General features: G+C 35.0%; 1 protein-coding gene across 1 annotated transcript in view; it reads left to right on the top strand.

The window, feature by feature from the left end:
• The window catches only part of TBK1 (TANK binding kinase 1), a 43,974-nt gene that overhangs the window by 21,883 nt on the left and 6,579 nt on the right, over positions 1-15,512 (top strand). Inside the window, exons 8-18 of the mRNA XM_069584737.1 lie at positions 1,811-1,990; positions 4,477-4,673; positions 5,532-5,590; positions 5,987-6,078; positions 7,555-7,656; positions 8,916-8,994; positions 13,016-13,137; positions 13,236-13,312; positions 13,905-13,944; positions 14,741-14,842; positions 14,971-15,067. Coding sequence (XP_069440838.1) covers positions 1,811-1,990; positions 4,477-4,673; positions 5,532-5,590; positions 5,987-6,078; positions 7,555-7,656; positions 8,916-8,994; positions 13,016-13,137; positions 13,236-13,312; positions 13,905-13,944; positions 14,741-14,842; positions 14,971-15,067 — 1,147 coding nt within the window. The remainder of the gene's footprint in view (positions 1-1,810; positions 1,991-4,476; positions 4,674-5,531; positions 5,591-5,986; positions 6,079-7,554; positions 7,657-8,915; positions 8,995-13,015; positions 13,138-13,235; positions 13,313-13,904; positions 13,945-14,740; positions 14,843-14,970; positions 15,068-15,512) is intronic.

The following is a 15,512-nucleotide window of genomic DNA, read 5'->3' as shown; positions in this document are numbered from 1 at the left end:
TCTGTGAAAACTCATTTAAACCAGTAGTTCCAGTGCTGAAATCATTTTTGAAAACCACTGGCCTGACAGTTTCATTTTTGTGTGTTAAAAGTCTCCAAAACTAAATTGTGTCATGCAACTAGAATTACCAAGAGAAAGTCACTTTATTGGAGAGCAGAAATTCAATGTTATAATAGTGATCTGTGTTAAATTTTGATTTAGAAAAGTACCCATTTTGGAAATCTTGGGCAAAACTGATAAAATTTAAAGGGGTCAGGAAATGAGCACTCTCTGTTTAATGTTTAACTATATTGCTGACATTCACACAGTGTTTTGGCAGTCTGAACTATAGATTGCATATTTCAGGAGGATTGTAGGCCTTATCTGTCTAATTATTCTTCAGTACACTAAGTTATAAATTTTTTTTATAAAAATTGCTTAGGTATCAAAGTATGTTATATGATTTTTTTAAATACTAAGGACTTTGAGTACTAACAATCAACAATGAAAACAATTACCAAAAATGTAAGAACTACAGAAAAAAGATAACCATCTTCTTTCTCGTATGTATTAGTCAAGACTAGATAGCCAGTGAGACAAACCTAACTCAGCTGTGAGTGAAGACAGATATAAGTGAAAAATAGATTGACATTGTAATTCAAAGTTCATGTGTGTATGTAACTCAGAGCTCCACCGAATCCTCAGATTCAGGTTGTTGTCAAGACGTGGTGGGCTTTTCCGGTGGCTCAGCAATAAAGAATCCACCTGCAATGCAGGAGATGCGGCAAAAGACCTGGGTTTGATCCCTGGGTTGGAAAGATTCCCCAGAGAAGGAAATGGCAACCCACTTGAGTATTCTTGCCTGGAAAATTCCACGGACAAAGTCTGGTGGGCTACAGTATGTGGAGTCGCAAAGAGTCGGACACGACTGAGCGTGCACATGCTGAGTACACATACCTTAAAAACTGTTAACAGACAGTTATTTCATTGTCAGGTAGTCAAGAATATATTTTTAAGATGACTTGAAATTCCATAAGTGAGTCTATTTAAACATATTTGAAAATTCAGGTAGTGCATGAGAAAGAATTAAGTTCCTTCCATTCTTTTTTTTTGTTGTTGTTAGTCAAAGATTGGAGGCTTCCCCAGTAGCTCAGACGGTAAAGCATCCACCTGCAATGCAGGAGACCTCAGATTCAGTCCCTGGGTCAGGAAGATCCTCTGGAGAAGGAAATGACAATCCACTCCAGTATTCTTACTGGAGAACTCTATGGACAGAGGAGCCTGGTGGGCTACAATCCGTGGGGTCACAGAGTCGGACAAGACTGAGCGACTAACACAGTCAAAGATTATTCTTAGTTTAATTGGCATTAATTGATTGCTAAATGATTATAGTGATTTTCCTTCTTGAAGAAGTGTGCTACAAAAGGCATATGAATTCAGCATAAAAAATTAGGTGCTGGAGTGACATATTAAAAGGACATTCATGACCCTGAAGTTAAACCATTATCCTCATGACCACAGGGTTCCAGTCAACTGATCTCACCTGGATAGCCATGTATATACAATGTTAGGATGTTTGGAAAAGTGAGAAAACTAGGGAAGGAGAAAATCAAAGAAAATAACATGTAAAAGCCAACATAAAAATACCATAACCCCTGGTTCATTGACAAGTAATATTAAATCAAGGTTACCTGGCTTTCCAAAAAGTTGGTAGATTTTTTATGATTTTAAATTAATCTTATAATAGTAATAACAGTTCCTTTGATTTGTTGGTAAATATTATGATTTTGTACTTAGATTCTTCATGTAACTCTTTTCAATACTATTTTAGGGGTCTTCAAGTTCTGCTTACTCCTGTTCTTGCAAACATCCTTGAGGCAGATCAGGAAAAGTGTTGGGGTTTTGACCAGTTTTTTGCAGAAACTAGTGATATACTTCACCGGATGATAGTTCATGTTTTTTCACTACAACAAATGACAGCTCATAAAATTTATATTCATGGCTATAATACGTAAGTACCACTTTGTATTTTTTCCTATATCATGATGTTATATAATAGTTACATATCTTCACAAATCAGGTGAAGAAATAGATGCTTCAGCTTCATCAGATGTACCCATTTCTGGGTAGAAAGTGTTAGAAAATGTTTGAGTGCTTAGTAAATTACTTTTCACTTATCTTTGAAGTAAAAGGATTAATTGTCTAAAATTTACAAGTAAGCTAACTTGTTCTTAAACTACAAATTTTACAAGACTATTTTCCTTTATGTGCCTTCTTTTAAATTACTTAACCGCATAACTGCAATTAGCATTTACTAATAAATGAGCCAGGTTTTATTAAGAGTATTGTCCTGTCACTTAAAATATTAAAGCATGAGTCTTAAAGATAGTTTGTGTAATTATTTGCATATGTGGCCTAAAGCCCTTGAGTGCTGGGGAAAGACCCATTCCTTTTATCTTAAAAAAACAGATTATACCTACATGATAAAAATCTATCCATGTGATAAAACTACATATAACTAAATCACACACACCTTTACATGTGGAACTAGGGAAATCTGAATAAGATATGTGGATTATGTCAGTATCAAGGTCCTGATTATAATAATGTACTATACTTATGCAAGATGTTACCATTGGGGGGAAACTGAGTAAAGAGTATTTAGTGTCTCTCTATACAATTTCTTTCAATTGCACATGAACCTACAATGATGTCAAATGTTTCTTTTAAATGAAAGTGGAAAGCATTACACCCATTCTATATGCCTTAGTTTCTATTTTAACAAGACTCAGGTAGCAGTTTTGATGCCTCATGAAATTAAAAAAGAGACTTTCACTGGTTATGTATTAAGGAATAAAATCAATTAGATGGAATAAAACTTTAGACATTTTGTCTAATATCTGTATCCAATAAGGGGCTCCCCTGGTGGTTCAGATGGTAAAGAACCTGCCTGCAGTGCAGGAGACCCAGGTTTGATCCCTGGGTCAGGAAGATCCCCTGGAGAAGGTAGTGGCTACCCACTCTAGTATTCTTGCCTGGAGAATTTCATAGACAGAGGAGCCTGGTGGGCTACAGTCTCTGGGGTTGCAAAGAGTCAGACACGACTAAGTGACTAACACTAACTAACATTACAATATTATAAACATTGAAAATAATATAAATAGAATGAATAAAATAATATTAATAACATTAGGTTCAGTTCAGTTCAGTCGCTCAGTCGTGTCCGACTCTTTGCGACATGAACCGCAGCATCACCAACTGTATCGCCAATTCCCTGTCCATCACCAGCTGCCAGAGTTTACCCAACCTCATGTCCATTGAGTCGGTGATGCCATCCAACCATCTCATCCTCTATCGTCCCCTTCTCCTCCTGCCTTCAATCTTTCCCAGCATCGGGGTCTTTTCAAATGAGTCAGCTCTTCGTATCAGGTGGCCAGAGTATTGGAGTTTCAGCTTCAGCATCAGTCCTTCCAATGAACACCCAGGACTGGTCTCCTTTAGGATGGACTGGTTGGATCTCCTTGCAGTCCAAGGGACTCTCAAGAGTCTTCTCCAACACCACAGTTCAAAAGCATCAGTTCTTCGGTGCTCAGCCTTCTTCACAGTCCAACTCTCACATCCATACATGACTACTGGAAAAACCATAGCCTTGACCAGATGGACTTTTGTTGGCAAAGTAATGTCTCTGCTTTTTAATATGCTGTCTAAAATATATTAATCATCATTTATATTTTGGTGCTTAAAAGCCTGAATAGAAATGGAACATAGTTAGGTGTTGGCCACTATTTCATTGTAATAGTATATGTGTACATAGAAAGCCCACGCCAAAAATCACAGCAGAGGCTTTTTGGCAGAGAAAAATCACAACATTGCTGCTGGCATGTTGATTTGTTTCTTTTTTTCATGGATCTCTTTAGGGAGAATCTACCTTTTCCCCCAAAACATCATTTTGAAAATACCTGACTTTATTAGCTTATTTAACACATATTATATACTCATGTTGTAAGTGATGTTCTCAATTCCTTATATATTTAAGTCATTTAGTCCTCACAACAGTTCTGTGAGGTAAGGACTGTTACTCCATTCTGTAGATAAAGAAACACAGCACAGAGAAGTTAAGTAGTTTAAGGTAGTAAGTAAGTGGTAAGCAAACAAACTGAAATGAACCCAGCTGTTCTGACTCTAGTCAGTGATCTCAAACTGTCTTCTGTATTGGCTCCCGTTTATGAAATATTAAGACTCCTGTGAATTGCACACATCCAATATAGGTGTCCAGACATAAAAATGTCTTGGAATTGACTGCCATATCGACAGACTATGTGGATTTTCAGTTTAGTAGACTTTCTAGTGTCCACATCAACCCAGCAGCATTTCTGTGGACTGGTCACGATCTAAAGTTTTACTGAGAAATGGATGTCGTGGCACTGCTTTTTAAAAAAAAATTTTACCTCTCATCTTATCCCAATTATGTTGTCCTTTTCGATTTTTCTCAAACAGTGCTACTGTATTTCATGAACTGGTATATAAACAAACCAAAATTATTTCTTCAAATCAAGAGCTTATATATGAAGGACGACGTTTAGTTCTAGAACCTGGAAGACTGGCACAGCATTTCCCTAAAACTTCTGAGGAAAACCCTATCTTTGTAGTAAGCCGGGAACCTCTGAGTACCATAGGATTGATATATGAAAAAAGTAAGTTGGGATTTTTCTTGTTGTTCTTACTAGCCATTAAAAAACAACAACAAACTCGGGATTCCCTGGTGGTCTAGTGGTTACAGCTCCACACACTCACTGCTGAGGGCCTGGGTTCTGTCTCTGGTTGGGGAAATAAGATCCCACAAGACATACAGCGCAGCCAAAGGGGAAAAAAAAACACAAAAATGATTGTCATCTTCATAAAGTTGATTAATGATGACATTAATATGGAACTTTTATAAATATAAAATTTGTAAGTTAATCGAATGAGTAGTGGTAAAATTTAAAATCCTCATAGGTAACAAGATTTGACAGTGAATATTTTGTTTATAATATGGTGAAATACTTTGTCATACATGTTTTACTGTAGCTCTCTGCTTTTAGTATTTTACTAACCCTCAGAATGACCTTTTGTATCATAAATTTCAACAAATGTTTATTGTTTCTGGGGTGAATAGGACCCTTTGCCAGACTTTGGAATCTAAGAATAATTAACTGTATTTTGGAATCTTTTAAATTATTAATTCTGATGGTGCAAAAAACTTACCTGGATTTTTACATTTCTAGTTAGATCTTTAGGATTTGATTTAGATTTAAAGAAAAGCATTGAACTTGTTATGTTGGAATATATTTAAGAAAAAGAGGTGAAACTCCTTAGAAGTAGTGCAGGTAGTAATTTGCTAAAGAATGAGCTTTTTTTTTTTTAAACCAGAAAAAGAACGTTAAAGAGTTTTATCACTAATGTTTAATTTAAAGGTAATTTAGAGGTTAATGTTTAATTTGGAGGTTGATGTATAAAGGATAAAATAATGCATTTTTAATTTCTGATTTTAACTGTTTTATTTCATATTTCAGTTTCCCTCCCTAAAGTACATCCACGTTATGATTTAGATGGGGATGCCAGCATGGCTAAGGTTAGTATTTAATTAAATTACTATTTAAACATCTGAATTAAAATTATCAATAACAGAAGCAATAAAAAGTGTATCTTTATATACACCTGTATAGCTTAGGAAACTATTCATTTAGATTATTATCCATTACAAATTGTCTCATGTTCTCTCTTCATTATATCTTTTCTTGAACTCATAAGAAAATGTTCTCCATTGAGACAATGCATGTTTACCATTGCTATATTAAGGATGAAATGTTTATTGCAATTATATCTGTCCTTAGCTTTTAGGAACTAGTAGCTTTATCCTGTTTTTAATGATAAAAATAGGAATGTTTCAAAATTTTTATGTGAAAGTTTTTCTAACCCTATACCACAAGTTAGCACCAAATATTGACACTTTGTATTTCTTCATTAGGCAATGACAGGAGTTGTGTGTTATGCCTGTAGAATTGCCAGTACCTTGCTGCTTTATCAGGAATTAATGCGAAAGGGGATACGATGGTTGATGTAAGTAATGGATTGAAATTTGAAAATTGATCTTCACATAGGCCTCACTAAATAACTGATCATCTCTTCATGGGTACTTTACCTCTTGAGACTAGGTAGGGTCACGTGCATGATTTTTACTATAGTTCATTTGTTTCACATTTAGTTTACAAAACATTTAGCAGCTTTTTTTTTCTTTAATTTTATTCCTACAAAATATAAGACAGGACCAATAGTATCTGAATTTTAAAATTTTTTTAAATTAAATTTTAAAATTTGAAACAAATCAGGAGAAAATGGGACTCCCCCAGTGGTCTAGTAGTTGGGACTCATGCTTTCACTGCCGTGGTCCCATGACCCTAAGGAGTGTTTTGTGGATGAGTGTATATATCCTCACAGAAGTGGAGAATGAATGGTCTCTTAAAAATCATGACTCTAGTTCTATACAACGTCATTTGAAGCTTTTGGGTTTTATAGACACATAATGATGGACTCATGGTGCTCCTGGGCTTTAATGCTTATGACAGTTTATATATACCCAACTCACACCTGTCCTTCCCCTCTCGCAAAAACATACATGAAGTGTTTCATCATTCTTGTTGTGCTGTTTTTTCTAAGAAGAAAAAAGTATAAGCCTCTTTTTTTTTTCCTGTCACCTTTATGTTAAACCTGTCATTTATGCTTCTAATATTTTTTATGTGTTCACATACCCAATTTGTAAACCTATGCTTTTCTCTTTCCATTAAGAAGCCTGTTTATTTTTGCTAAATGGTTTCTGGAAAGATCTAAATGTTGACTTCATTCAGTATCATAGCATTGTTACTAACAGCTCTTGTTTTTTCCTGCTCTTTTCTGTCCAAGTCACAGCTCTATGAACCTTTTATTTCTTTACTTATTAGTTTTTAGTTCAATAAGTCATAAGAAAATAGTTTTTCATGTAGACCACTATTGGCAAATATTTTCAAATAGTAAATATTTTAGACTTCATGGGCCACAAGTTTTCTTTGTTTTCATTTTGTTTTTACAAACTTTAAAAATGTAGATACTCTCTTTAGCAGAAACAGGCATCAGACCTTAGTTTGCTGACTTGATATAGATCAGAAGCTCTTCAGTTATATCCTATGTTACCTTAGAGATCATATTAATTGATTTAAAGTATAAATCAGACAGTAGTCTACTATGAACAGTAAAAATTAATTCTGGTGGTATAAAATGTAATGCTGTTCAGCTTATTTGTGTGGTTGAAGGTTAATTTTTATTCCTTAATGTAATTTTAATGCCTTAGATTTACAAATTATTGACCTGGTAATGGTTTGTGCCCTGAATAAGTGTTACAGAGATGCTTTCAGTAATAAAAAGGTAATTGGCTTTCATAATATATCAAGACTATTAAGAAGTTTGTCTGAACAGAAGGTAGTACAGCAGTGTAATTAGTGAAAGACAGCAGCAAATAAATAATTCCCTAGATAAACTAATAGGAATATTATTATTTTTTAGAGAATTAGTTAAAGATGACTATAATGAAACTGTTCACAAAAAGACAGAAGTTGTGATCACGTTGGATTTCTGCATCAGAAACATTGAAAAAACTGTGAAAGTGTGAGTAGATTGCCATCTTACTGATAATGGTTAAAATGTTAACTATTATTCCACTTCTGTTTAATTTGTTTAGTTATTGTTAACATGATATAGCATGCCATGCAAGTCTTTCTGTTAAGGGACAACCTTAGATTAAGTCGCTTCCTCACAAGGGCAGAAATGTCCAGTTGTCTCAGTAAGAAATGAATACCATCTCCTTGGTAGCATTTTCTCCTTTCCTTTGAAAAGGAAAAGGAATCTGAAATAGAAACATTTCATTTTTTTACCTTGCTAAGCAGACACCTCTGCATAAGAAATATAAAACTTGTAATCAAGGGAAGTAGGAAGTTATTCTAAAACTGTATTTTGAAAGTATTTTTAGAATTTTGGGATTATTCTTCTGTTTATTCTTCACTTCAGTTGCTCAGTCATGTTCAACTCTTTGCAACCCCATAGACTGCAGCATGCCAGGCCTCCTTGTCCATCACCAACTCTCAGAGCTTGCTCAAACTCATGTCCATTGAGGCGGTGATGCCATCCAACCATCTCATCCTCTGTTGTCCCCTTCTTCTCCTGCCTTCAGTCTTTCCCATTATCAGGGTCTTTACCAATGAGTCAGTTCTTTGCATGAGGTGGCCAAAGTATTGGAGCTTCAGCTTCAGCATCAGTCCCTCCAGTGCATATTCAGGACTGATTTCCTTTAGAATTGATCTGTTTGATCCCCTTGCAGTCCAAGGGACTCTCAAGAGTCTTCTCCAACACCACAGTTCAAAAGCATATTCTTCAGTGCTATATTAATAAGTTTATTCTTATTTATATTAATATTTAATTGACTCTTACTTATTATTCTTTAGTTTACTCTTACTGTTACTTAGTTTACTCTTACTTATTCCTGAGAATGCATTTTGAAACACAGTGATATTTTAAACTGCCCTGTTACTAGGCTATACTACTTGTACTGCATAGGAAAAATAATAACTGAACCTGTATATACTGCTGACCTCCATTAAGTCAGAAATCTAGTATTTTGATGATTATCCTGGTGTAAGACTGAAGTAAAGTTGTCTTTTATAGTTTATCTCTTAATCTGCACATTTATAAATACAAATATATAAAATTTCATTTTTACAGAGACATCAAGTTTTCTTGGAATTGTTTATTATAGGCTTTGCGTTCAATATTCTGTTTTTAAATCGTTACGATAATAGGTCAAATATAATTTATGAAACATCTTTTAAAATCTATGCTCACTTAATTTTTCTGTACTTGTTTTTGTACAGATATGAAAAGTTGATGAAGATCAACATAGAAGCAGCAGAGTTAGGTGAAATTTCAGACATACGCGCCAAGCTGTTGAGAGTAAGTGTTTACAAAATTATAATAATTGTAGGTTCATAGGCTGTTCCTTTGGTGACAAGATTAGAAATGAACTGTCCTAGAGAGATGATGTACCTAAAGATCTCAGGAGAAATAGTAGCCTTTTCCCACCATAGAAAACTATTTATAATTATTTAAATACCCTTTACTGCTATGATGTTCTTCATGACATTTCCAAATGCCTTCTTTGTGTTAAGCCCATTTCTCTCTCTTCTCTTCTCTCCCTGTCTGTCTTTAGAATTTACAGTGCTCTTGTGTTGCTTTTGTGGAAATTAAAGCAAATTCATAAATGTAATTTGACATGCAGAATGTATAAACTTGTTTAGAAACAGATGCAAGTTAGGAAAATCTTTTCTAAATATTTTCTAAAATATTTAGAAAATCTTTTCTAAAATAAAGAGTAAGGAAAGATAGATTTGAGTTTTTCAAGGCAGTGATTTGTTTCTATAACTAAAAAAGAAATTAGGACAAAATCTCTGCTGAAAAATGCAATAGCATTTCAGGTAATCTCTGGATCTCTTATTAAAACGTGTGATAGAAGAACACTATATATTGAGAACTGACTCCTAATCCCAGATAGGTCCCTGTTTACCCAACGATTCCTGCCTGGCTACTTAAGCAAGGCCTTCAATTCTTTGCATTCTCGCTTTTTTCTTCCTTAAAATGGGTAGTCTCTTACTCTGCTTACCTCACAGGTTATTGTACCAATTAAATGAGATAAATAAAAATGCTATATATACTTCTGCAAGCTTTTAGTATTTTAAGTATTCTTTCATGAAATGGATGTTTAAAGTTTTAGAACTTGCTATTATACTCCTTTTCTCTTTCCAAGTAGAAAATGTCAGAATGCATCACATAAAAGGATATTACTAGTCCATGAAACTTTCTGTTCAGTTTTACTGTCTACACTTTAATGATACTGGGTTAAAACAAAGTGAGCTTCTTTCTATAGGTTATGATCAAAAAGTTTGAAAAATGTTTTATAGAATAGACTTGAAAAGTCAGAGAAACAGGAAATAGTTTCCCCAATATTTGTCCATATTAAAATATAGGCAGTCATCTTGCTGTAAATGTTTTCTATTATTTTTTCTACTTTTGTGTTAGAACTTGACTTACCAGCTCATCTCAGAGCTTGACTTACCAGCTCAGAGCTTGACTTACCAGCTCAGAGCCCTCATGGCACTTTCAAGTGCCAGTGCCATTTCAGCACTTTGAATTGAAATTGTATGTTTTCTTTCATGGAGTCCAAAGTGTTTCTCATTTTTATGACATTTTTGTGAGGACTTAGATTTCGTAGGAGAATCAAAGCATGGATGGTTAAAATATTCATGGAGTCTTACAAAGTCAGGGCTTTAACTTCAGGCCATTTATTTTTCACCAGATTTCAGTATTTTTCCTCATACATGTAGAGTTGTTATGGTTCCTTTCCTAATGGAGACCTCAAAATTTTTTTCCACCATAAAAATAAGATACATAAGTGAGAAAAGGTTATGTATATACATACCAATCAGAAATGATTATTAAAAGTTCTGTTCAGTGTCCTGCAGCAGTGATTCTCAGAGTAATTCTTGAAACAGCAGCCTCACCTCACATGAGAGCTTGTTAGAAGTGTACATTTGGGGGCCCCAGCTGTTGAATCAGAAACGGATGGTAGGGCCCAGCAGTCAGTATTGCAAGCTCTCCAAAGGATTCCGATGCTGCTAAACTTTTGTCAATCACTGTTTGGTTGTCTTTTTATATATATTATTAAATTACTTTTTTCCCTATGTATATACAGTTTTTTTGTTTGTTTGTTTTGTTTGACATTATAGTAAAGGCATTTTCCAGGTTTTTTTGGTTGGTAATACTACTTTTTATTATTTTTGACTGTACTTCAGCATGTGGGATCTTAGTTCCCCAACCAGGGATCAGACCCACACAAACTGCTTTGGAAACGCAAAGTCTTAACCACTGGTTGGCCTGGAAGTCCCACTACTTTTTAAATAGACATTTAATAATATTACAGCCAAATGATTTATTATTAGTTTTATTTTTTACCCCCTAATAATGTTGGTCCTTCAGGTTGCTTGCTATTTCACACACTTTTGTGCTATAAAAAAATAACTTTGTCCATAAACTATTTTCCATATTTTAGAACTATAAGGTAACACATTCTTAACATTAGTGTTAAGAAAGATATAAAACATGAAAAGCAAAATATGTATTTGGCTATATAAGAATTTAAAATCTTTTTTTTTTTTTTTTTTTGTTGGTCTGCTCCACATGGCTTGTGGGATCTTAGTTCCCTGACCAGGGATTGAACCCTGGCCACTGGCAATGAAAGCATGGAGTCCTAATTACTGGACTGCCACGGAATTCTCAAGATCCCTATATGTTAAGTGAAAAAAAAATGTTAAAGAACAAATAGATCGAGAAAATGAGATAAAGCGTTTTTTTTTCTTTTTTTTTTTTTAAATCAACACAGCTCATGCAAATGTATAAAGTGAAGTTACTCAGTCATGTCTGACTCTTTGTGAACCTATGGGCTATAGCCTACCAGGTTCCTCCATCCATGGGATTTTCCAGGCAAGAATACTGGAGTGGGTTGCCATTTCCTTCTCCAGGGGATCTTCCTGACCCAGGGGTTGAACCTGGGTCTGCCACATTGCAGGCAGACTCTTCACTGACTGAGCCACCAGGGAATTTTTTCCCTAACAAATGCATAAGGAAAACATTAAATCTGCAGTAAATAGACATAGAACAGTTAAAAATGATTTAAAAATGAGTAGATCCAAGTGAAACTCTTGGGGTAAAAAGTTCAACCCTGATAGTAATAGAAAATTGCCTATTAGGATAACAGTAAGATACCATTTTGTCTTTCAAATTGACAAGGTTTTAAAAATTATCCCTTCTCTCCAACCTTACCTCAGTCTTTTCCTGTCTCTTTTCACTCTGTGTCCATTTATTTCTCTGCCCATTTAAACAAATGAGCACACACATAACTCTGGGCCAGGCCTATTTCAGGCAGCAGAATAGCCACAATGACTAAGATCCCTGCACTCCTCGAGTTATGGGTATTTGCAAAATACTCAGTTCTAACTCCCTGTCCTGAACTGGCTTAAGGCTTTATCTCCTTTTCCTTGCTGTGAGTGATGTTATGGGCTGGATTGTGCCCTCTAAAATGATATACTGGGAATTCTCTGGCAGTTCAGTGGTTAGGACTCCATGCTTTCACTGCCGAGAGTTATGGGTTCAATCCCTGGTGCAGTAACTAAGATCCCACAAAGCATACAGCACAGTAAGCAAGCAGGCAAATAAGTAAAGACTGTATAATACCAATGCTAACAGAGTAGAGTGAAAAGGGCACATTTGTTGCTAGTAGCTGCCTAAACCATCACTTAAAACTTCATTTGAGAAACAATAATATGTATCAGGACATTTAAAATATTTAAATATATTTATCCTCTAAGTCTAACCATCTTTTCTTTGTAAATTATACAGGTACTCAGATCTTTGGTAGACAAGTGATAAATTTATTAAGCTTAAAATGAACAGGGTCTTAGATGAGGTTTCTTTGCATTTTTTGTGTTTACAAGGACTTCCTTTTTTTAATCTCTAAACAAAGAGAGCACAGTTTTGCATACCTACGTTTATACTTGGGGTTATGCTAATAATTCTCCTGTTTGATTTTCATGAGATAGGGTACTAACCATACTTTGTAACTAAAGAAACAGAAGCGTAATTGAATGATTACAAGTATTTTGTGTGTTTTTTAAAGAGTATTTGATGTAAGCAGTGTTTATAAAATGTATTCATACTCATGTTTTATTATCATATTGTCATATGATAATTGTCATTATCATATTGAATACAACCTAAGAAACTGTGTTTGCATTTAAAGGTAAAAATAGTTATTCTGACTTTGAAGTAATCTTCAAAAGAAATACTGTTGAGCTCCATTGGCATTGTGATTTTCATACCTGATTTTTGGTAATCTGGATCTAAACACTTCGGTTTTATTTAGCTTTCCAGTTCTCAGGGAACAATAGAAACCAGTCTCCAGGATATTGAAAGCAAATTGTCTCCAGGTGGATTACTTGCCGATACATGGACCCATCAAGAAGGCACTCATCCCAAAGATAGACAGTAGGTTATAAGTGCATTGGTAGTTTCTGCTCTGATTATTAAATGTCCTTTTTCACATCGACCCGATTAATTTATTTGCATTTTTCTTCCTAAAACAGTGTAGAAAAGCTACAAGTCCTGTTAAATTGCATCACAGAGATTTACTATCAGTTCAAAAAAGACAAAGCAGAACGTAGTAAGTAAAATTTCCCATTTGTTAATCTGATGAGTCAGTCCTACTGGTTGTAATTCAGTTGAATTATTTGCTATATTTAATAAAGATGTCTACATAAGTGATTTATTTCAGAGACTTGATTTCTGTAAGGAAAGAGGTTGAATGTATTAAAATTTCAACCTTTTGAGTGTTTCAAATCAGGGATCATGGTCTCTAAAACCTCTAGTGGCCATGCACGTAAAAGAGAGGAATGAGATTCGCCAGTGGAGACTGAGGGGAAGTAGAGAGGAGCCCCTCTCTGAACCTGCCCCCATCAGAAGGGGAGAGCCTTCAGATTGACCTAATTGTTTTTCCAGGCTTCCTAGATCTCAAGAGAAGCTAGAAATAGACTTTACTAGAAATATCGTGATTTTTAAATGTTGACTTTTTTTTTTTAATATTAGCAATATATAGACCAAACAAAAGAATTTGTGGGTTATATCTACCCATGGGTCACAAATTTGTAACATCTGCTTTAAACTCTTAAGCCTTTTGAAGTAATAATCTCAGAAAACAATTGCCTGTGATTTTATGATTCTACATTTATAAAAGTAATATATATATTTATTTTTAGGACTAGCTTATAATGAAGAACAAATCCACAAATTTGATAAGTAAGTATCTAGCTTATGGTTTTTTAATTATATTTATTTATTTTAATTGATGATGGGTTTACAATATTGGTTTGATTTCTGCCATACATCAGCATGAATTAGCCATAGGTGTACATATGTCTCCTCCCTCCCGCCTCCCATCTCCCACCCTTTCCCACCTCTCTAGGCTGTGACAGAGCCCCAGTTTGAGTTCCCTGAATCATAGCAAATTTCCATTGGCTGTCTGTTTTATGTGTTCGTATATATGCTTCCATGCCACTTTCTCCATTCATCTCACCCTCTCCTTCCTGTCAGATTATGTTTAATAATTTTGTTTGGTTATATTGTTAGTGAGATTCTTCTTGAAGTTGTGACTAATCACAATAAAAAATACGTCTTGATATTGGCTTTATATAGAGCTGTTACTGAATGTGCAGATATATGAGGCCTGCTCACCTGGCTCCCTAGTTCAGAGGTTAGAGAGAGAGGAGAATAAGGGGGACAGTCTTCCTCTGCCTCCTGTGCTCTGATTACGGAAGGACAGATACTAGGGAACATAGGTGAGGGCACACTTAACCACCTCCTTAACCTTGACCTCATTCAGTAAATATTTTTTGACCATTCTCCACTATGAACCTTCTTTTTCTTCTCTTGCTGCTATAATGTCTGTCTGAGAAACCTTAGGCGCTTTCTACTGTAAATATCCTAAACCCACAACAGTCGTTATGCGAAATAAATTTCATATATTTTAAGACTTTAATATTGGAAATAGAGACAGTGACATTGCTTTAAGCCTCTGATCATTTCTAAATTACAGGCAAAAACTATATTATCATGCAACAAAAGCTATGACCCACTTTACAGATGAATGTGTTAAAAAGTATGAGGCTTTCTTGGATAAGTCAGAAGAATGGATGAGGTAAGTAAACTTTTGGGGAGGCGATTAGTGGTTGGCTGCACAATATACAATCTAACCTATAGTACACATTTTAAGTAAGGGTAATATTTCCTTAGACTGCTTATTAATCGATTCTTTTTGGTTTTCAGAAAGATGCTTCACCTTAGGAAACAGTTATTATCCCTAACTAATCAGTGTTTTGATATTGAAGAAGAAGTATCGAAGTATCAAGACTATACTAATGAGGTATAGCTTCAAAATTATCTAGGAAAAAAGCCTTTTTCCTATTAGAAAAAATTAAAATTCTTGTCAGTTTATATCTGATAATGATTGAAAAGAGAAATAGGATATAATATGCCTGTATTCAGCTCCACTTGCTCATTTGTGATATGTATTTTTTTAATATACATAGTATAACATTTAGCATTTAAATCATTTTTTAAAATATTTATTTATTTAGTCTTCCCTGGTGGCTCAGACAGTAAAGAATCTGCCTGCAACGCAGGAGACCCGGGTTCTATCCCTCAGTCAGGAGGCTCCCCTGGAGAAGGGCATGGGCACCCCGCTCCAGTATTCTTGCCTGGAGACTCCCATGGACAGAGGAGCCGGCAGTACAGTCCATGGGGTGGCAGAGAGCGGGACACGACTGAGCAGCTGGCGCGCCTGTGTGTGTGTGTGCCTGTGTCCGTCT

This window comes from Ovis canadensis, chromosome 3, assembly GCF_042477335.2.
Source record: "Ovis canadensis isolate MfBH-ARS-UI-01 breed Bighorn chromosome 3, ARS-UI_OviCan_v2, whole genome shotgun sequence".
Taxonomy (NCBI): domain Eukaryota; kingdom Metazoa; phylum Chordata; class Mammalia; order Artiodactyla; family Bovidae; genus Ovis; species Ovis canadensis.
This window is presented reverse-complemented; position numbering and strand designations above follow the sequence as displayed.